The 24,128-nt window shown below is 42.4% G+C and overlaps 1 protein-coding gene across 1 annotated transcript; it reads left to right on the top strand.

Annotated features, from left to right (window-relative positions):
• Positions 1-9,628: 9,628 nt before the first annotated feature.
• Positions 9,629-12,912, top strand: LOC139407677 (E3 ubiquitin-protein ligase RNF138-like). The gene is made up of 5 exons (XM_071151522.1): positions 9,629-9,732; positions 10,600-10,812; positions 12,266-12,374; positions 12,598-12,705; positions 12,819-12,912. The coding sequence occupies exons 1-5, from the start codon at positions 9,629-9,631 to the stop codon at positions 12,897-12,899; spliced, it is 615 nt and encodes a 204-aa protein (XP_071007623.1). The 3' UTR covers positions 12,900-12,912.
• The last annotated feature ends 11,216 nt before the right edge of the window (positions 12,913-24,128 follow it).

A 24,128-nucleotide genomic window follows, 5' to 3' on the forward strand; every position in this document is an offset into this window, starting at 1 on the left:
AGCATTGATATATCCCTGCCCGAATAGTCCCCGTCTCCTCTAATCTACATCAGATGTGTTCATAATTGTACTGCTATACACATAATGTTTCAGAGATATCAAGTTATGGTTTGGTTCGGACTGCATACTCACCTGCAGCAAACCGCACCATGGTACAAATGGAATCAGCCCGAGACCACCCTTTTTGAGCAAATCACAGTGAGTTGTTTAGTGCGCTCCCGAGTGCAGATCACACTAGAGGTCGACCGAATATGATTTTTCAACGCCGATACCGATTATTGGAGGACCAAAAAAAGCCGATACCGATTAATCGGACAATTGTTTATATTTATTTGTAATAATGACAATTACAACAATACTGAATGAACACTTATTTTAACTTAATATAATACATCAATAAAATCAATTTAGCCTCAAATAAATAATGAAACATGTTCAATTTGGTTTAAATAATGCAAAAACAAAGTGTTGGAGAAGAAAGTAAAAGTGCAATATGTGCCATGTAAGAAAGCTAACGTTTAAGTTCCTTGCTCAGAACATGAGAACATATGAAAGCCGGTGGTTCCTTTTAACATGAGTCTTCAATATTCCCAGGTAAGAAGTTTTAGGTTGTAGTTATTATAGGACTATTTCTCTCTAGACGATTTGAATTTCATATACCTTTGACTATTGGATGTTCTTATAGGCACTTTAGTATTGCCAGTGTATAGCTTCCGTCCCTCTCCTCGCTCCTACCTGGGCTCGAACCAGCAACACATCGACAACAGCCACCCTCGAAGCAGAGTTACCCATGCAGAGCAAGGGGAACAACCACTCCAAGTCTCAGAGCGAGTGATGTTTGAAACGTTATTAGCACGCACCCCGCTAACTAGCTAGCCATTTCACATCGGTTACACCAGCCTAATCTCGGGAGTTGATAGGCTTGAAGTCATAAACAGCGCAATGCTTGAAGCATTGCGAAGAGCTGCTGGCAAAATGCACGAAAGTGCTGTTTGAATGAATGCTTACGAGAATGCTGGTGCCTACCACCGCTCAGTCAGACTGCTCTATCAATTCATAGACTTAATTATAACATAATAACACACAGAAATACGAGCCTTAGGTCATTAATATGGTCGCATCCGGAAACTATCATTTCGAAAACAAGACGTTTATTCTTTCAGTGAAATACGGAACCGTTACGTATTTTATCTAACGGGTTGCATCCATAAGTCTAAATATTCCTGTTACATTGCACAACCTTCAATATGATGTAATAATTACGTACAATTCTGGCAAATTAGTTTGCAAGGAGCCGGGCAAGCCAAACTGTTGCATATCACTCTGACTCTGCGTGCAATGAACGCAAGAGAAGTGACACAATTTCACCTAGATAATATTGCCTGCTAACCTTTCTTTTAGCTAAATATGCAGGTTTAAAAATATATACTTCTGTGTATTGATTTTAAGAAAGGCGTTAATGTTTATGGTTAGGTAAACGTTTGAGCAACGACAGTGCTTTTATGTGAATGCACACCGCATCATTTATATGCAATGCAGGACATGCTAGATAAACTAGTAATATCATCAACCATGTGTAGTTATAACTAGTGATTATGATTGATTGATTGTTTTTTATAAGATAAGTTTAATGCTAGCTAGCAACTTACCTTGGCTTCTTACTGTATTCACGTAACAGGCAGGCTCCTCATGAGGCAGGTGGTTAGAGCGTTGAACTAGTTAACTATAAGGTTGCAAGATTGAATCCCTGAGCTGACAATGTAAAAATCTGTCGTTCTGCCCCTGAACAAGGCAGTTAACCCACCGTTCCTTGGCCGTCATTGAAAATAAGAATGTGTTCTTAACTGACTTGCCTCGATAAATAAAGTTGTAAAAATACAGATTTTTCAGATTGTTATGAAAACTTGAAATTGGCCCTAATTAATCGGCCATTCCGATTAATCGGTCGACCTCTAGTTCACACCAGTCCAAACGAACCCGGGGGTAAATTGAACAAAGTTTGTAAAAACCACACCAAACCAATTTGGTCTGAAAGCCCCCTTAATCTCTTTGGGTGTTTTCACACTTTGTCCCTTTCAGACAATTTTTGTGAACTCACTCCTGTTGCCAGCTCACTTCCCGACAGATTTGTCGCCTTGGACCTGGGATTCAAACTGGCAACCCTCCAGTTGCTGACTCGCCTCTCTAATCTCTAGTCTACCTGCTGCCTAACCTCTGCTGAGTCCCCAACAACCAGATGTTCCGGTTTTCATGGGAAATGGAAAGAGCGCTTGTGACCCAACTTCCGCTTTTGGACCTTAAGACACTACATCTTAAGTCCTCCTCCACATTTACTGGATTGGTTGAATTCCCCCAACAGTTTCGTTTCTTCTCATCGAGACCATTATGTAGGAGATCTAGTTTCAGGTGTTTATTTTATGCCTGCTATGTTAGGTTATCTGCCGCCCCTTCCTTCTCAAAACCCATTGGAGGAAAAGGTCAGAGGGGAGGGACCTCTGGCTTTCTCATCCTATGGGTTTTGAGGAGGCATGGAGAAAGGACGTGAGGAGTATGCAATTGAGATTCTCCCGGTGGCAGAGTGGCTAGATATGTATAGCGCATTCGGAATGTATTCAGACCCCTTGACTTTTACACATTTTGTTAAGTTATAGCCTGAATTTATAATTGATTACATTTACACACAATACCCCATAATGACAAAGCAAAAACAGGTTTTTAGAATTTGTTGCATATTTATATATATTTTTTAAAACGATCACATTTACATAAGTATTCAGACCCTTTACTCAGTACTTTGTTGAAGCACATTTGGCAGCGATTACAACCTCAAGTCTTCAAGACACCTGTATTTGGGGAGTTTCTCCCATTCTTCTCTGCAGATCCTCTCAAGCTTTGTCAGGTTGGATGGGGAGTGTAGCTGCACAGCTATTGTCCGGTCTCTCCAGAGAAGTTCGATCGGGTTCAAGTCCGGGCTCTGGCTGGGCCACTCAAGGACATTCAGAGACTTGTGCCAAAGCCACTCCTGTGTTGTTTAGGCTGTGTGCTTAGGGTCGTTGTCCTGTTGGAAGGTGAACCTTTTCCTGAGTCTCAGGTCCTAAGCACTCTGGAGAAGGTTTTCATCAAGGATCTCTCTCTGTCCTTTACTCCGTTCATCTTTCTCTCGATCCTGACTCGCCTCCCAGTCCCTGCCGCTGAAAAACATCCCCACAGCATGATGCTGCCACCACCATGCTTCCTGCCAAGTTTCCTCCAGGAGTGACTTCCATCTGGCCACTACAGCATTTACTATTCATATTTTCGACAACTTTTACTTTTACTTCACTACATTCCTAAAGAAAATATTTTATTATTTACTCCATACATCCCTGACATCCAAAAGTACTCGTTACATTTTAAATGCTTAGCAGGACAAGAAAATTGTCAAATTTATGCACTTATCAAGAAATCACGTGGTCATCCCTAATACCTCTGTCGGACTCACTAAACACACATGCATCTTTTGTAAATAATGTCTGAGTGTTGGAGTGTGACCCTGGCTATCCATACATTTTAAAAACAAGAAAATGTTACCGTCTCCTTTGCCCCTTTACCCCTACCTACATGTACATATTAACTAAACCACCTCAACTAACCTGCACCCCAGCACATTGACTCTGTACCTATACCCCTGTATGTACTGGAGCCTCGTTATTGTTATTTTATTGTGTTACTTTTTTAAACTTTAGTTTATTTAGTCAACATTTTCTTAACTCTATTTTTCTTAACTGCATTGTTGGTTAAGTGTTTGTAAGTAAGCATTTCACCGTAAGGTCTGCACCTGTTTTATTAGGCGCATGTGACATACACTTTGATTTTATTTGATTAACATAAGGAATTTTAAATTATTTATACTTTTACTTAGCAATTCCATTTACTTTTGAAACTTAAGTATATTTGAAACCAAATAATTTTAAGACTTTTACTCAGTTAGTATTTTACTGGCTCACTTTCACTTTTACATGAGTAACTTTCTATTAAGGTATCTATACTTTTACTCAAATGATGACAATTGAGTATTTTTTCCACCACTGCATATAGGCCTACTGCATTTCTGATTGACTATGCCGCACAGGTCTGTGTAGAGCAGGCCTCGGCAAAGGCCGGACATTTACTTTGAAGGCATGCATAAATAACAACTTCATTTATTTGTCTGTCCTCGATTTGATTTTATTTGATTTTGATTTGGATTTGATGCATAAATAACAACTGCACGAGGACAGACAGTGACCGACAGGCTGACACATACGTCACAGTTACAAATAGTATTTAGGTAGAAATTGCACAACAATGACATTTTCAACGATTTCAAAGAAGAGGAAAGTAGACAATGAATGTAGGGTGTTCCAGCAAGAGTGGACATCCAAATATGTCTTTATTGAGGTATCAGGGAAAGCTGTGTGCTTAGTGTGCAACGGGAGCATCGCTGTCTTGAAAGACTACAACTTGTCCCGACACTTCCAGACGAAGCCTGCAGAGAAATATAGTAATATGTCTTCTGAGCAGAGGGCAAGTGCATCGAAAGAGTTGCTTTCTCAGATGCAAAAGCAGCAAGGACTTTTCACAAAACTGCATTCAGCAAACAACGGAATTGCGAGAGCTAGCTACATACTGTCCCACAAAATTGCTAAACATAGCAAGCCATTCACTGAGGGCGAATGCATTAAAGAATGTTTATTTGACTCTGCAGCAATACTTTGCCCCAACAAGAAAGAGCTGTTAGAAAATGTTTCCCTGTCAAGATGAACAGTGACACGGCGTGTTGAAGACATCGGAGAGAATATGGAACAACACCTATTTCTCCTTGGCCCTGGATGAGAGCAGTGATGCACGTGACACAGTGCATTTGTTGATATTCTTACGAGGCATAACCCCAGACTTTGAAATGACAGAGGAGCTTGCTTCAGCGCAGTCAATGAAGAGCACCACCACAGGGAAATGTTTATTGGAGGAGGTTAATTAGTGTGTGGCAAAACTGGGACTGAGTTTTGAAAATTTATCCAGTGTGACCACTGATGGGTGCCCAACCTTGACTGGAAAAAACGTTGGCCTTTTGTAAAGGATACAAGATCAAGAAGCTGAGCTGAACCCAGATCAGAAAATTATTTTCCTTTGTTGATTTATTCATTAGGAGGTGCTCTGGAAATGTGTTCTGGAAATGAGCCATGTTGTAGATACAGTCACTAAAGTGGTAAACTTCATAAGAGCAAAATCTTTAAATCACAGGCAGTTTGTCTCACTGTTGGAAGAGACAGAGTCGGGTCATGCAGATCTCCCCTACCACACAAACATGAGATGGCTGAGTTTGGGGAAGGTGCTTAGAAGGGTGTGGGACCTGAAGATTCGGAGATTGCTGAGTTTTTGCAAATGAAAGGAAAATATGTCGATTACCCTCAGCTGCAAGATAAAGGATGGTTGGCTGATTTTGCCTTCACTGTGGAGATCATGGCCCTCATGAATGAACTGAATTCCAGACTACAAGGGAAGGGCCTTTTTGCGCATCAGATGTACAGCCTTGTCAAATCCTTCAAGGGAAAATTGGTCCTCCTGTAGAAGCCAACAATCTCACTAACAATCTCACCCACCTTCCGACACTATTAGTCTGTTCCCTATCAGATGATCTTCCGACACTACTAGTCTGTTCCCTATCAGATGACCTTCCGACACTACTAGTCTGTTCCCTATCAGATGACCTTCTGACACTACTAGTCTGTTCCCTATCAGATGACCTTCCGACACTACTAGTCTGTTCCCTATCAGATGACCTTCCGACACTACTAGTCTGTTCCCTATCAGATGACCTTCCGACACTACTAGCCTGTTCCCTATCAGATGACCTTCCGACACTACTAGTCTGTTCCCTATCAGATGACCTTCCGACACTACTAGTCTGTTCCCTATCAGATGACCTTCCGACACTACTAGTCTGTTCCCTATCAGATGACCTTCCGACACTACTAGTCTGTTCCCTATCAGATGACCTTCTGACACTACTAGTCTGTTCCCTATCAGATGACCTTCTGACACTACTAGTCTGTTCCCTATCAGATGACCTTCTGACACTACTAGTCTGTTCCCTATCAGATGACCGGGGGAGAAGTATACATCGCTGCTGCGTGCTTTGAGCGGTGAGTTTTGTCGTCGTTTTGAGGATTTCAAAGTGTTGGAAAATGACATGCTGTTGCTTTCCTCCCCTTTCACCTTCAATGTGGACAACGCTCCAACTGACCTGCAACTTGAGCTTATCGATCTTCAGTCTGATGCAGTGATTGGAGAACTATTCAAAACAATGTCACTGACGAGGTTCTATGCGTCTCTCGATGAACAAAACTTTACAAAGATTAGGAGTCATGCTCAGAAGATGTTTGTACTGTTTGGGTCAACCTATGTACAGTATGTGAAGAGACATTTTCAGTGATGAAATATAACAAGGCACAGATCGTCTCTTACTGACTATACCTGACTTCACTACTCTAGTCAATAGCCATCAGAGACTTTCACTCCTAACTCTGATTGAGTAGTTTAAATGTAATGTTGAGCTCTCCTATCGTTCTTGTGTTTTTGTGCTTACCCGTTAACAAGAGTTCTGTCCGTGGTGCTGAATGCACAGTGTACCTTTCCCTCTGTGTAGTTCATTGGATGTTTAATAATGAAAATAGCTACCAAAAGGAGAACATGGATGTGGTTTATTTCTGTGCATGTTAAAAAAGTGAAATAAGTAGCCTATCTCGATGTGATTTACAGTAGATATATCTGTCAACACAGTCATACACACGATGTATAATCTTGTAATATGATTCTGTGGCAAAAATATATTCTATTGTGGCCCTCCATGGAAAAGAATTGCCCAGGCCTGGTGTAGAGTAAGAGCTGAGTGGTGCACTATAGAATCCTATCTTGCATAGTTTGTTTTGTTTTGGTATGTTGCATTGAAAGTGGCTAATATTGTGTTGACTCGATCACAATTGCCACAGTAAAGAGAGACGTTGATAGTGCTACTAACAGGGAAAACTTCAAGTTCAATCTCATTCTTCTCTCCGTGGGCTGATATTTCTTCAGCGCTCTGAGCTGCTGTCCCTGTGGAGCTGTGTGGTCGTCTCGGGGCTACGCACAGCTTAGCAGGAGCACTGGTCTGCGGCTTATCATGAGGTATTCTAACTCAGGCGAGCAGAACCTTGAGACTTCCTTAATATTAGAGATTGCGCACCAGCCGTTGTTAAGAAAGAGACAAACATCTCCCCATTGAGCTTACCCAAGTCTGCTGTTCAATCCTGCCGATGCATAGAACAAATAAACTAGATGTACACTGAGTGTACAAAACATTAGGAACACCTTCTTAATTAATATTGAGTTGCAACCCCCCCCCCCCCCCCCCCCCCCCCTCAGAACAGCCTCAGTTCATTGAGTCGTGGACTCTACAAGGTATCAAAAGCATTCTACAGGGATGCTGGCCCATGTTGACTCCAATGCTTCCCACAATTGTGTCAAGTTGACTGGATGTCCTTTGGGTGGTGGACCTTTGTTGATACACACAGGAAACAGTTGAGCATGAAAAACCCAGCAGCATTGCAGTTCTTAACACAGTCAAACCGGTGCGCCTGGAACCTACTACCATACCCTCTACAAAGGCACTTCAATCATTTGTCTTGAACATTCGCCCTCGGAATGGCACACATACACAATCCATGTCTCAATTGTCTCAAGGATTAAAAACCCTTGTTTAACCTGTCTCATCTCCTTCATCTACACTGATTGAAGTGGATTTAAACAAGTGACATCAACAAGGGATCAAAGCTTTCATCAGTGTTCACCTGGTCAGTCTATGTCAGGGAAAGAGCTTGTTTTTAATGTTTTGTACACTCAGTGTATACGAGCCATGTCCTTGTTCAGCCACGACTCCGAGAAGCATATGATATTACTGTTCTTCAGGTCCCATTGATAGGATAGTCTCGACTGGCGCCTGTCCAGTTTGTTCTCAAGTGATTGTATATTCACCAATAGAATGGAGGGTAAAGGCGGATTATTTATTCGCCAATGTTATTTCGTCAGGGTGCCCACATGTCAGCCTCTCTAACGCCTTCTCTTCCTTTTCCAAGTCTCTGAGATTAGGTCCTGGTCCGGGGTGAGCAGTAAGTCCTGCGCCGCCGACTCGTTGAAGTAGAAATGTCCATCCAATTTGAGGTTAGTGATCTCTGTTCTGATGTCCAGAAGCTCTTTTTGGTCATAGGAAACAATGGCGGAAACATTATGTACAAAAAAACCCACAAAACTGCAGAATTGGTCAGAAGCCTGTAAAACGTGAGCTATCCATTACAGCACTATTCTCCTATTCTATCCCGTTTCTGTTAATGTGTTAGCTGTAAGTATCCTGCTATGAGTACAATTTGTGTTTGGCTGTCTGGACTTTTTTATTTTATATTTTTTATTTTTTATTTAACCTTTATTTAACTAGGTAAGTCAATTAAGAACAAATTCTTATTTACAATGATGGCCTACCCCGGCCAAACCCGGACGACGCTGGGCCAATTGTGCACCTCCCTATGGGAGTCCCAATCACGGCCGGTTGTGATACAGCCTGGAATCAAACCAGGGTCTGTAGTGACGCCTCTAGCACTGAGATGCAGTGCCTTAGACCGCTGTGACACTCAGGAGCCCTTAAAGACAGCAAGCAAGGTACTGTTTGTGTTTTGTCAGCTTGTGCACGATTTTAATATTCTATTTTAATATTCATTTAATATTAATTGTTTCAACTGCCAATCAGCAGTTGAAACAATAACAAAACGTGGTCCCCACCACTGTTATTGATTAACATCTGAGGGAGAAATGTAACCATTCTCAAATTCATAGACAGTGCTATGGATTCAATGACTGGCCATCCATGATATGAAAATGTTTTTTTTTAAACCATTTTGAGGCTACACAGTGTCTGTTTACTTTTAAAACAAGCTTATATTTTGGTTTCAGATGGGGTACTACAGTTGAACTAAGCTCATGAGGCAATTATCAGTTATATTCTTGAAGAATCCTTTGGTACATATCATTCATTTCTAAGTCAACAAAATGGATGTAGCAACTGCCCAATTGCCCTTTTTTAATAAAAGCTGTCATATTTTTTGTACTACTGTGTGGTCTGCCTTCCTGGATACCGAGTACCCAGTTCAAGTCTTCATTGTCATGCCTTATCCTGAGAACCTGGTTGTCACACACACGCGCACACACACACACACACACACACACACACACACACACACACACACACACACACACACACACACACACACACACACACACACACACACACACACACACACACACACACCCTCTCCCGGAAAGTGAGTTTGCTTTCAGTAAAGACAGTCCAGAAAGTCCCTGGGCTGGGACTAAAGAACTCGGTCAGCTGTGTGATTGGTTGGAGTTTCCCTCCTATGGGCTGGGTCTGTAGGTAAGAGGCTGTGCTCTGAGGTAGGTAGGTAGGTAGCCAGGTATTCTTTTTAGCAAGGCAGTACAGTCGCTGCCTCACACACACCACACCGGCCCCAGGGGAGACTGTAGTGTACTCTGTCCTGGAAAGAGAATCTGTCCCAGCCAAAGTATGGCCCACTCTGCAGCAGGCCTACAGACCCCATCTGAGGATGAGTGTCCCATCTGTATGAGCCCCCTGATGGACCCACATCACCCTGCTGCCTGCTCTCATGTGTGAGTAACCTCTTTTTATTGGCATATTATCTAGTGTTACTCCACAGCTTCCAGCCTAATCTGTAACTTAACGTGTAGCCTGGTCTTTCTATTTAAATTGAGTGAATGTAAATTAGGTTCACTTCCCGGAGCTGATGGCTATAACGGTCTCTAATCCCAAATAGGTAATTCTCTCTAATATAATTTACTCAGTGTCTGAACTCCCTCAAATAAGTGTTCTATGAATTCTCTATTTCTGTCAATAAAGACCATCAGCACAGCGCAAAGGCAGCAGTATATGTGTACATTGATGTTTCTCATTCACAGTGCTTTCAACATCACTTGAGTAATATGATAAACTACTGAGATGAGATTGACATCAAATTGTTTGTGAAGTGGACTACAGTTTAGTTTATGGATGTCTTGTCAAAGATCATATGATATGATTTTACCAATGACTCTAAGTAATAAAAAAAGGTTCTTTACTTCCTGCACCCCGTCCACTGCTGGTAAATAACAATAACACTTGATAGCGTGTCTTTACATGAGGGGAATTTTCCCTCACACCACAAAAAAAAATCCCCTGATATTCCCAAATATTATACTTATATTTAAGGTAATTCCTCTTCTGAGAGAAGGTAGCCTATCTAAATGTGGATGAGAGTACTTTAACCTTTTTCTTTCAATGTTATGATCGATGTTGTCTGGATTTATGACATAGCTGCAGTGTTGGGAAATAGGTTCTTGCAGGTTTGATTCTGTAAGTGTATACTTCATGACTGAAGAATGTGCCCACTTTATCAGTGGACCATTACCACAGTTATGCATGTTGCTTACACATTTAATTGAATGAAGTGTGTGTGCTGTGTGTGTGTGCGTGTGTTGCAGGTTCTGCCGACTATGTCTCTCGCGCTCTTTAAAGTGGTTACCCCACTGCCCTTTGTGCAGAGCTAAGGCACAGGCTGATGACATAATGCCTGCTGGTGCCACTGGTGTCACAGTCCAGACGAGGACCACAGTCATCAGGTTGGATCAACCTCTCTCTGGCTTGACGAGGATTTACACCCCAGCAACTAGACCTGTGACAGGTGATATCCGGAGGTGAGTGGGGGACTGGTCTATACACAGTCAAACACACAGAGCCAAATACAGCAAAACCATGTAGAGACCCTGGGAGTACATTACGTTTCTAAACCACAGGAGGCTGCTGAGGAGAGGAAGGCTCATAATAATTGCTGGAACGGAACCAATGGAATGGTATCAAACACATGGACACCAGTAGAAGGGCATCAAATACATCAAACGCATGGAAACCATGTGTTTGATGTATTTGACACCATTCTACTGATTCTGCTCCAGCCATTACCACAATCCCGTCCTCCCCAATGAAGGTGCCATCAACCTCCTGTGAGCTAAGTGTCATATATCGAGGGTTACAATGAATGCACTGACAGTTTCAATGAGGACCTAAAGGTTGACTGATTGCATACCTCCGTTTTTTTTTTTTTTTTTGCCGAATCAGACTACTGAAAATAGCTACTCATGCAACAGGAAGGAGCATGGTCAATCAAGGCTCAGTTACAGAGTCACTACAGCCCCTCCCCTTCCCACCCCAAGATTCTTCCCCAAACCTTCCTCCTCCATCACTCCCCCTGCCCCAGTCAAAGATTTATATACGTCTATGACCCACACATCTGTTACTCCTCTTGCTGTTCCTACTTCACAAACACCAATCACCACACCTACCATCACCCCTCCTGCCCCTACCAATGGTGCATGCATGACTATGGCTCGAACATCTGCCCCCTCTCTTACCCCTGTGGCTGCCGCCCCTGCACCGGCACCTATCACCACACCTAACCCCACCCCAGTACTTTCTGTGCCCCAGGACCACAGCCATTGGCCCTTCCTCAGCACACACCCTCCCCTACTCAAATACCCACCTCTATGCCCTCTACACTAGCTACCCCTGTACTGGCTGATTCACAGTCATTATTGCAAGGCTGAATTTTTGCAATCCACCTTCCCTCTCCTTCACTTATGATGGATAAGTCACCAGTGGTATGTGTGTTTTCATTAGTGTGCTTCTCTTATAGTGATTAAAGTATGATTCTTATACATGTGCTTCTCATTGTAGACTACTGCAGAGCAGAGGAGGCTGGTGGGAGGAGCTATAGGAGGATGGGCTCATTGTAATGGCTGGAATGGAATCAATGGAACGGAGTCAACCATGTGGTTTCCATATATTTGTGTTTGATACCGTTCCATGAATTCCATTCCAGCCATTACGATGAGCCCATCCTCCTATAGCTTGTTCCGCCAGCCGCCTTTGCTGCTTACTCATCATTAAAAATCTTACATGATTGTGTGTCACTTCTTAATGACTTGCATGAACCTGCAAGGCCAGTTAGCAAAGTAAGAAAGCTACTGGTTTACTTTAGAGTGAATATTTACCCTTGTCTTCAAGATATACAACTACAGTATTACATTTATTCATATTTTTCTCTAACGTGTTCTCTCTGTGTCTATCTGTCTCCCCCTACTTCTCTCGCAGTGCTGCAGTGAGGACGTTTGTCTGTCCGATCTGCCAGGAGAGTGGTCTGAATGAGCAGGATCTGGTGGGTCACTGCAATGACAACCACCACTATAACAACAGGCCCGTGGTCAGTAATAAATATGTTATAAGTCGTCAGTTGCTTTCAATCACTGGGTTTTAAAAATTATTTTGTTTTATTTTGTGCTGTTTAACCACGATATTCCACTTAGTAACAATTGTCACTGCCTCCAGGGTGTCCTCATCCCTAGTCTCTAGTCCTAGAGGGTTGTTGGCCACTTGAGCTGAAACTTTGTTGCTTTGAGTGATTGTTGCTCTCTGGTGCCATCTAGGTGTGTCCGGTGTGTGTCTCTCTACCACACGGTAACCCAAACCAAATCAGCAGGAACTTCATCAGACATTTGAACCTAAGACACTGTTATTATGCTGAGGACTACACGGTAGGCTACAGACACGCGCGTGCACACACACACACACACACACACACACACACACACACACACACACACACACACACACACACACACTAAAAATATATTTATTTCGTCCACAGAATATCCATCAAACCGATACGTTGAACGTGCAATATGCCATCTTTGAGTCTCTCCGAGATGCCAACCTGAATCCAAGATGATCTTGACTGATATAATTTATTAACTAGCAATTTAGCAATACCAATGTCATCATGATTCGTGTACTAAGTAATATGCTAAATATTTTGATGCCAGAGCTGCTCACATAAACATTTGTGAAAATTGTAATGTTGTCCATTTTTTCTTTCTTTTGAGTGTATGACATCTAATTTACTGCAACTAGTGTAACTGCCAATAAATAAACACTCATGACATGTTACATACTGTAGAAATATTTGGATAAATCTATCATAAAATCTACCAACTACAATATTGACACTAGCTTTTCTATACTTTTCCATTTCATGTCTTTGTATATACTTGACTATAATAAAGGAATTGAATAAAACATGTATGCGGTTGTGTGTGTTTGTTTGCAATTATGTTTGTATTGCTGGTTCTGCTGTAGATTTGTTCCTTACTCTTACATAAGCTAATGGGGGACTATTAAATATTCAATAATAATACAGTTGACAGCAATTTATTATCTTTTTTTCTTAAAGGTCCCGAACAGTCTATATCATGTTTTTCATGAAATTTGATGATATTTAGATGAAACCAGATCAAAGGAGGACTACTAAAGTATGATAATGACTGTTTCTGCTACATTACTAAAGTTGAAGGTAGAGAGGTATTATGCATAGGCAAGGTAATGCAACCTATGGATTACAGAAATTAGGAATTTCCATGCACAAGAGTCAGGATTTTGGGTTGCAATGGAATTGGATAGGAAAATGGGCTCTAGGACAGGAGAAGATAGAATTTTCCCTTATGCCTCTCAGAATTGTTAACGGTTCCCATGTAAAATAGCCTTTTGAGTGACTGAAATGCTCAAAATGTGAGAAAAATTTATTTTTCTCTCATGGCTACCAGGAAATAAGAAAAGACAGGCTGAGTGGGTGGGGAGCTAACTTTCATGAGCTCACCTTGACTGACAGCAAATGCTTAATTTGTAAATCGGGAGGTGCTGAACAAAAAGTGATCACGAGAGGGGGTTATCTGAGGAGCTCTGAGGTTCTTGAACGGGTGAGGAAAAAATATAAAATGATAAAATGACAGGCTACTTTGACACTGACAAACTGCGAATCTGATATCAATAAAAACGACATTGTCTTGAATCCATCATTAGCCTAGGCCTAGGTATGTGGAGACACGTATTTTAGGCTACAATATGAGGAGGACATTAAAGTCCTAAAAATGCTTTCCAGTTTCACTGACTCCCCCAATGATGTGCAGCCCACTCACTGCTTTGCAAAACCTTGTTACTTTGTTAAACAATATTTGGAAGTTGATCAAACACTTTTGGTAGCCTACAGCAAACAGATGAGCCATTCACTTTCCAACCTGTTTTTTCCACCATGATTGTATTTGAAAATATTCCCGAAAAGCCTGTTTTGTCTGCATGCTGGAGCATGCTGGGAAAAAAAGTTAATTTGTTATCATAACTTTACAAAATCTTAGTTGATGTGACTTCTCATTACGTTTTGAGTCAGTACCACATAAACATTTGAAGCAATGATTACTTTTCATTGACCGAGCTCAACTTACTAGAAGTATTTTAAAAACAAATACAAATGGGGTTTACAGTGTACATTGTCTGAAAATCAATATATATATTTAATGAAAAGTACCCTGTCCTCACCCTGTAAAGGTTCAACTGACAATGTACAAGACAAACTAGCTTGGTAGCTTGATAAAAAGTGCTTACAATTCCTTTTGGTCTAGCTTGTGACCTTTGAACCATAAATTGTATGTAATCTGCACAATCCTGCAAGCGTTGCAGTTTGTTCAGCTTCCGTATAAAACCTAGCAAACACACACACTGCACCCAGAGTAGGGGTGGTTTAAGGACTGCTGTATATCAGTGGTCTTTGCCCCCTTCTCTCTCTTCTCTTTATTGTGCTTGTTATTACAGGTAGTCTTTGAGCCATGGCTGCCAACATGATATCATAGAAAAACGTCATTTTTGCAAAAGTTAGGTTTCAACCACTTGAAGCTTATGTTAGTTGGCCAGGCTCCTGACGCTTTTGTCAGTGCATCATAGTCAGTGGGAAAAGATGATGTCAACTAATTGATGCTTATATTAATACATTGCCTTCAATGGTAAAATATGAATGTCACAGTGTTGACACTGTATGTCAATATATTGCATTTAATCCGAAAATCTTTTGAAACCAATTGAAGCTTATGTCAATACATTGCATTCAATTGGAAAAGTTGAGTGCCACAGGGGTCGACGCTTATGTCAATACATTTCATTCAATGGGAAAAGAAGAGTGTCACAAGGCTGATGCTTATGTCAATGCATTTGTAGTCAATGAGAAAATATGAGTGTCAGCCAATTGATGCTTAAGTCAATAAATTGCATTCAATGGTAAAAGATGAATGTCACAAGGTTGACACTGTATGTCAATACATTGCATTTAATCAGAAAATGTGTAAACCAATTGAAGCGTACAGTACTAGTCAAAAGTTTGGACACATCTACTCATCCCAGGGTTTTTCTTGATTTTTTACTATTTTCTAAATTGTAGAATAATAGTGAAGACATCAAAACTATGCAATTACACATATGGAATCATGTAGTAACCAGAAAAGTGTTAAACAAATCAAAATATATTGTAGATTTTAGATTCTTCAAAGTAGTCCCCCTTTGCCTTCATGACAGCTTTGCACACTCTTGGCAATCTCTCAACAGCTTCACCTGGAATGCTTTTCTAACAGTCTTGAAGGAGTTCCCACATATGCTGAGTTGGCTGCTTTCCCTTCACTCTGCGGTCCAACTCATACAAAACCATCTCAATTGGGTTGAGGTCGGGTGATTGTGGAGGCCAGGTCATCTGATGCAGCACTCCATTACTATCCTTCTTGGTCAAATAGCCCTTACACAGCCTGGAGGTGTGTTGGGTCATTGTCCTGTTGAAACACAAATTATAGTCCCACTAAGCGCAAACCAGATAGGATGGTGTATCGCTGCAGAATGCTGTGGAAGCCATGCTGGTCAAGTGTGTCTTGAATTCTAAATAAATTACCAGCACCCCTACACCATCACACCTCCTCCTCTATCTTTCACGGTGGGAACCACACAATCGTTCATGTACTCTGTGTCTCACAAAGACACGGCGGTTGGAACCAGAAATCTCACATTTGGACTAATCAGACCAAAGGACAGATTTCCACTGGTTTAGTTTCCATTGCTTGTGTTTCTTGGGCCAAGCCAGTCTCTTCTTATTATTGGTGTCCTTTAGTAGTGGTTTCTTTGCAGCAGTTCGACCATGAAGGCCTGATTCACACAGTCTCCTCCTCAACCCAACTGAACAGTTGATGTTGAGATGTGTCTGTTACTTGAACCCTGTGAAGCATTTATTTGGGCTGCATTTTCTGAGGCTGGTAACTCTAATGAACTTATCCTCTGCAGCAGAGGTACTCTCGGTCTTCCTTTCTTGTTGCAGTCCTCATGAGAGCCAGTTTCATCATACCGCATGACGGTTTTTGCGACTGCACTTTAAGACGTTTTCTGCATTGACCTTCATGTCTTAATGTAATGATGGACTGTCGTTTCTCTTTGCTTATTTGAGCAGTTCTTGCCATAATATGGACTTGGTCTTTTACTACCCTACCTTTTCACAACACAACTGATTGGCTCAAACGCATTAAGAAGGAAATAAATGACACAAATCCACTTTTAACGAGGCGCACCTGTTAATTGAAATGCATTCCAGGTGACTACCTCATCAATCAAATTAAATCCAATCTAATTTTATTGGTCACATACACATGGTTATCAGATGTTAATGTGAGTGGCATAAAATGCTTGATGCTGGTTGAGAGAATGCCAAGAGTGTGCAAAGCTGTCATCAAGGCAAAGGGTGGTTACTTTGAAGAATCTCAAATAGAAAATAGTAAAAAGAAAATAAAAGGAAAAAAGGAAAACCCTTGAATGAGTAGGTGTGTCCTAACTTTTGACTGGTTCTGTATGTCAATTGAATGCAATGTATAGGAAAAGATGAGTGTCACAGGGGTTTACGCTTTTGTCAATACATTGCATTCAATGGGAAAAGAAGAACATCACAAGGTTGACACTTATGTGACACTTTATGAACCGTCAAACAGGCAAAGCTTCAGTATAGGACTAAAACCGAATCCTACTACACCCGGCTCTGACGCTTGTCGGATGTGGCAGGGCTTGCCAACTATCATGGATTGCACAGGGCAACCGAGCCGCAAGCTGCCCAGTGACGCAAGCCTGCCAGATTAGATAAATTCCTTCTATGCTCGCTTTGTGGCAAGCAACACTGAACCATGAGTGAGAGCACCAGCTGTTCTAGACGACTGTATGATCACGTTCTCAATAGCCGATGTGAGTAATACCTTTAAACAGGTTAACATTCACAAGGCCGTTCAGCACCATAGTTTCCTCCAAGCTCATCATTAAGCTAAGGACCCTGGGACTGAATACTCTGCAACTGGATCCTGGACTTCCTGATGGGACGCCCCCAGGTGGTGAAGGTAGGCACCAACACATCCGCCACAATTACCCTCAACACAAGGGCCCCTCAGGGGTGCGTGCTTAGTCCCCTCATGTGCTCCCTGTTCACCCACAACTGCGTGGACGTGTACGACTCCAACGCCATCATTAAGTTTGCCAATGACACAACGGTGGTAGGCCTGATCGCTGACAATGATGAGACAGCCTATAGGGAGGAGGTAAGAGGCAAAAACCTCTCCCTCAACATAAGCAAGACAAAGGAGCTGATCGTTCATGACAGGAAACGGAAGGACGATTACACCCCCATTCACATCGACGAGGCTGAAGTGGAGCGCTTCGAGAGTTCCTTGGTGTCCACATCACTAAGGATCTATCATTGTCTCAACAGACCAACACAGTCATGAAGAGGCCACGACAACGCCTCTTCTACCGCAGGAGGCTGAAAAGATTTGGCATGGGCTCTCAGATCCTCAAAAAGTTATACAGCTGCGCTATTCCGAGTATTTTACTAACTGCATCATCGTTTGCAATGGCAACTGCTTGGCATCCGACTGCAAGGCTGTCTATAGCAGGTGATGTCAGAGGAAGGCCCTAAAAATTGTCAAAGACTCCAGCCATCCAAGTCATAGTCTGTACTCTCTGATAACGCACGGCAAGCAGTACCGATGCATCAAGTATGGAACCAACAGGACTCTGAACAGCTTCTACCACCAAGCCATAAGACTGCTAAATAGTTAGTTAAATAGTTAACCAAATAGCTACCTGGACTATCTGCATTGATAATTTTTGCACTAACTTTGACTCATCACATACGCTGCTGCTACTGTTTGCTATCTGTCACTTTATTCCTGGCTATATGTACATATCTACCCTGCACATCGACTCAGTACTGGTACCCATTGTATATAGCCAAGTTATCTTACTCATTGTGTATTTATTAATACATTTTTATTACGTGTTTTTACTTTTCTATTATTTCTCTATTCTCTTTCTCTCTGCATTTTTTTTGCGAAGGCCCTGTAAGTAAGCATTTCACTGTTAGTCCACACCTGTTGTTTACAAAGCATGTGACAAATTAAATTGGATTTGATTTGAATACATCACAGTCAATGAGAAAAGATGAGGGTCAACCAATTGATGGTTATGTCAATATATTTGCATTCAATGGGAAAAGATTAGTGTCACGGTGTTGACACTTATGTCAATACATTGCTGTCAAATGGAAAAAGATGAGTCAATACTTTTGCAATCAATGGGAAAATTTGAGTGTCAACCTATTGAAGCTTATGTCAATACATTGCATTCAATAGGAAAAGATGTGTCAACCAATTGATGCTTATGTCAATACATTGCATTCAATGGGAAAAAATGTGTCACAGGGTTGATGTTTATGTCTATACATTTCCATTCAATGGGAAAAGATGAGTGTCAACCAATTGATGCTTATGTCAATACATTCCAGTTAATGGAAAAATATGAAAAGATGAGACTCACAGACAGACAGACAGACAGAGACATGTCTCTCTCTCTGTCTCTCCTGCTCTGTTTCTATTCTCTAATTCCCCCTCTCTGCATATCTCTGTTACCTCTATTCTCTCTCCCCTCCTCTCATCTTTCTCTCTCCCTCTGCAAGACCATTGTGTCAAATGGAGGTAGAAAGAAGGGCGGTGAGAGAGATAGAGAAGGGGGAGAGTGAGAGAGGGGGAGAGAGAAAAGGAGATGGCGAAGGAGGGGAGAGAGAGGAGGGAGGGGAGAGAGAGAGTCAACAGACAGAGGTTGGACAGAGGTTGGACAGAGGAGGGAGAGAGAGGAGGGAGAGGGGGAGAGAGAGTGAGAGGTGGGAGACAGGAGGGAGAAAGAGAAAGATAGAAAATAGAGGGAGAGAAAGAGAGAAAGAGAGAGAGAGGAGGAAGAGAGAGGGAGAGAGGGTGTAGGGGGTGAAATAAGGGGGAGGGAGAGAGAGAGAAGAGGAGGGGGGATAAAGAGGAGGTACTTAGAAAGAGACAAAGGGAGGCAAAGAGAATGATAAAGAAGGAGATAGTGAGGAAGGGAGCACAAGAAGAGAGAGACAGCAAGAGCTTGGATTAGAGAATATACAGTGACCTCCAAAAGTATTTGGACAGTGACACATTGTTTGTTATTTTGGCACTGTACTTTGGATTTGAAATGGTATAATGACTATGAGGTTAAGGTACAGACTGTCAGCTTTAATTTGAGGGAATTTTCATCCATATCGGGTGAGACCTTTTGAAATTATACCGTTGAGTGATGAGTGAGAAAGTTAGAGACGTACAAATATCATACCTTCAAGACACCAGAACAATAACAGGGGAGGTTAGCATTTTTGTGGGGCATGATATTTATGCCACTGTAATCTTTATTCACGATTCATTCAGGATTATCTGTAATCATCGTAGCATCCACATTACAGTTTTTTTCCAACTGCTTACACACAAAATCTTTTCATGTCACACAATTTATGAAACCTCTCACTCAAAGTGCAAAACGACACACCAAATATCCAAAACCATAAGCTATTTCTCAGCCTTTGACTCAGCCTTTGACTCAGTTAAAACACACAAATCTAACAGGAAGTGACTTGCTTTCCTTTTCCAAACACAACCAATCAAAATGCTACACTTATTCACCTGGTCACACACACACTCCTCACATGTGCAAACACTCATAGCTTAACTGATCACTAACCAATCACTGATTTACTGTAGTATAGGCCTATAAATAGGTCAAAGGTCAGATTACCTGTTTTGAACAATGGATGCCAACAATGGACAGAGAGCAAGAGGAGTAGGAGGGAGAGGAAGAGGAAGAGGAAGAAGAGGGCAAAGAAGAGAAGGAAGGAGAGCCATCTCTGATGAGATTAGGGCAACACTTGTTGATCATGTGATCAACCACGGCTTGACCATGAGAGAGGCTGGACTGAGAGTCCAGCCCAACTTGAGTCGATTTACAGTGGCGTCCATAATTAGAACCTTCAGAAATGAGAACAGGTATGCAACTATCTAATGACTATTTTAGCATTACAGTAATATACTGTAAAATACGTATGACTGCATAGTATTGCATAAACATTTGTAACTCTAAGCCATCCATTTACTGCATTGCATTGAATGAATGAGGTTGGTTATCATTCTGTACTACCTTTTTTTGTACATATGCTGAACACATACTGTGTTTGAATTCTGTACAGAGTGGAAAGGCAAAGACATCATGGAGGACGAAGATGCTTGTTTACAGATTTACAAGAGACTGCAATTATAAATATAGTTTTGGCCAACAATGCAATTAGGATTTGAGAGATAAGAGAGCATGTCTTGAATAATGACACCATATTTAACTACATCAATGCTGTAAGCCTGTCGACCATACAACGCATCCTCCAACGGCACAGAGTGACGATGAAACAACTTTACAAGGTGCCATTTGAGAGAAACTCTGACAAAGTCAAGAATATGCGACATTACTTTGTAGAGGTATTTGCAACACTACTTCCAGTACTTCAGACATACCATATTTACTCATCTGTATATCCTTGTCTGTTACAGAGAGTATTGGAGCTGGATGCCCATGTAATTCGCCATGAATTTATTTATGTGGATGAGGTTGGCTTCAACCTCACCAAAACCAGGCGCCGCGGAAGAAATGTAATAGGACAGAGGGCAATTACCAATGTCCCTGGACAGCGTGGGGGTAATATAACTAACTATGTGTGCTGCCATCACTTAAAACGGGGTCCTCCATCACAATGCCACACTGGGTCCGTAAAACACCGGCCATATGCTCACTTTTCTGGATGCAATTTACACAATGCTTGGCCCTGATCCAGATCAGGAGACTGCTAGATTTGTGGTTTTATGGGACAATGTTAGTTTTCACCGGGCTGTTCTGGTCCAAAACTGGTTTGCCACCCATCCACAATTTGTAGTTTTGTACCTACCCCCATATTCACCTTTTCTAAATCCCATAGAGGAATTATTTTCAGCCTGGTGCTGGAAAGTGTATGATCGCCAACCCTATGCCCGCATGCCGCTTCTCCAGGCAATGGAGGACGCATGTGGGGACATAGAGGTTGCCTCTGTCCAAGGTTGGATACGCCATGCTAGGAGATACTTCCCTCGATGTTTGGCAAGAGAAAACGTATCTTGTGATGTGGACGAAGTATTGTGGCGATGAAGGGATGAAGCGTAGCTTAGCACTGGTGACTGCCCCCCCTGTAGAACATTGTATTGAAATGTAGATATAAGCCTATGCAAGACCAAAGAGCTTTAGATTTAGAACAGTGAACAGTGTTTACATGGTATATCCAAAAATGTACTATTATGAAAGCAGTGTTTGCCATTTGATGCAAACGCTTCATTCTGACATGTGTTTATGGCATTTTCAATGCAGTGTTACATTTTGAAGGAGATGTGAGGCATTTTGCAGTTTGTGTGTGCAGTTTTGGGAATTGTGGGTTGGGTTTTGAAAAAAGGAGACCGTTTTGAAAACGTGTGTAAGCAGTTGGAAAAAACTAATGTAGAAGTGTTAGTCCGGGTAGCCAGTTGGTCAACTGTTCAGCAGTCTTCTGGCTTGGGGGTAGAAGGTGTCCAGGTGCCTTTTGGTCACAGACGTGGTGCTACGGTACCACTTGCCGTGCGGTAGCAGAGAGAACTCTCTATGACTTGGGTGGTTGGAGTCTTTGAATATTTTCGGTGCCTTCCTCTGACACTGCCTGGTATGTAGGTTCTGGATGGCAGGGAGCTCGGCTCCAGTGATGTACTGGGCCGTATGCATTCCCCTCTGTAGCGCCTTGTGGTCAGATGCCGAGAAGTTGCCATACAAAGCGGTGATGCCGCCAGTCAAGATGCTCTCAATGATGCAGCTGTAGATTTTTTTGAGGATCTGAGGGCCCGTGCCAAATCCTTTCAGCCTCCTGAGGGGGAAGAGGCATTGTTGTACCCTCTTCACGACCGTGTTGCTGTGTTTGGACCGTGAAAGGTCCTTAGTGATGTGGACACAGAGGACCTTGAAACTCTTGGTCCGCTCTAATACAGCCCCGTTGATGTGAATGAGGACGTGTTCGGCCCTCCGTTTTCTGTATACCACAATAAGCTCCTTAGTCTTGCCAACTTTGAGGGACAGGATGTTGTCCTGGCACCACACTGCTAGGTATCTGACCTCCTCCCTATAGGCTGTCTCATCGTGGTCGATGATCAGGCCTACCACTGTCGTTTTGTTGGCAAACTTAATTATGGTGTTGGAGTTGTGCACGGCCACACGGTCGTGGGTGAACAGGAAGTACAGCAGGGGACTGAGACTGCACCAATGAGGGGCCAGCATGCCTACTCATTGCCTACTCGTCAGGAAGTCCAGGATCCAGTTGCAGAGGGAGGTGTTCAGTCCCAGGTTCCTTAGCTTAGCGATGAGCTTGGAGGGCACTATGGTGTTGAACTACGCTGTAGTCAGTGAACAGCATTCTCATGTAGGTGTTCCTCAAATTAAAGCTGACAGTCTGCACTTCATCCTCGTAGCCATTGAATTACTTCAAATCCAAAGGGTTGGAGTACAGAGCCCCCCCCCCCCCCCCAGTGTATCTCTCTCTCTCTCTCTCTCTCTCTCTCTCTCTCTCTCTCTCTCTCTCTCTCTCTCTCTCTCTCTCTCTCTCTCTAAGTGTATTCGGAAAGTATTCAGGCCCCTTGGCTTTTTCCACATTTTGTTATGTTACAGCCTTTTTCTAAAATGGATTAAATTGTATTGTTTCCTCAGCAACCTACCCCATAATGACAAAGCAAAAACAGGTTTTTAGAAAGGTTTGCAAATATATTCAAAAAAACATTTGGGGAAATATTACATATACTTAAGTATTCAGACCCTTTACTCCGTACTTTGTTGAAGCACCTTTGGCAGTAAAAACAGCCTCAATTCTTCTTGGGTATAACGCTACAAAGTTGGCATACCTGTATTTGGAGGAGTTTCCCCCATTCTTCTCTGAAGATCCTCTCAAGCGCTGTCAGGTTGGATGGGGAGCGTCACTGCACAGCTATTTTCAGGTCTCTCCAGAGTCCGGGCTCTCAAGGACATTCAGAGACTTGTCCCAGAAGCCACTCCTGCGTTGTCTTGGTTGTGTGCTTAGGGTCGTTCTTCTGTTGGAAAGTGAACCTTCACCCCAGTCTGAGGTCCTGAGCACTCCGGAGCAGGTTTTCATCAAGGATCTCTCTGTACTTTTCTCTGTTCATCTTTCCCTCCATTCTGAGTAGTCTCACAGTCCCTGCTGCTGAAAAATATCCCCACAGCATGATACTGCAACCACCATACTTCACCGTAGGGATGGTGCCAGGTTTCCTCCAGACGTGATGCTTGGCATTCAGGCATTCGATCTTGATTTCATCAGACCAGAGAATCTTGTTCCTCATGGTCTGAGAGTCTATTAGGTGCCTTTTGGAAAACTCCAAGTGGGCTGTCATGTGTCTTTTACTGAGGAGTGGCTTCCGTCTGGCCACTCTACCATAAAGGCCTGATTGGTGGAGTGCTGCAGAGATGGCCGTCCTTCTAGAAGGTTCTCCCATCTCCACAGAGGACCTCTGGAGTTCTGTCAGCGTGACCATCGGGTTGGTCTGTGCCTTGGTCACCTCCCTGAACAAGGTTATTCTCCCCCAATTGACCATTTTGGCCAGGTGGCCAGCTCTAGGAAGAGTCTTGGTGGTTCCAAACTTCTTCCATTTAAGAATGATGAAGGCCACTGTGT

Source organism: Oncorhynchus clarkii, chromosome 4 (assembly GCF_045791955.1).
Source record: "Oncorhynchus clarkii lewisi isolate Uvic-CL-2024 chromosome 4, UVic_Ocla_1.0, whole genome shotgun sequence".
Lineage (NCBI taxonomy): Eukaryota > Metazoa > Chordata > Actinopteri > Salmoniformes > Salmonidae > Oncorhynchus > Oncorhynchus clarkii.

Coding starts and splice junctions, on each gene's coding strand:
- LOC139407677 (XM_071151522.1), top strand. CDS start 9,629: ATGGCCCACTCTGCAGCAGGCCTACAGACCCCATCTGAGGATGAGTGT. Junction 9,733..10,599: donor CCTGCTGCCTGCTCTCATGT/GTGAGTAACCTC, acceptor CGTGTGTTGCAG/GTTCTGCCGACTATGTCTCT. Junction 12,706..12,818: donor ATTATGCTGAGGACTACACG/GTAGGCTACAGA, acceptor TTTCGTCCACAG/AATATCCATCAAACCGATAC.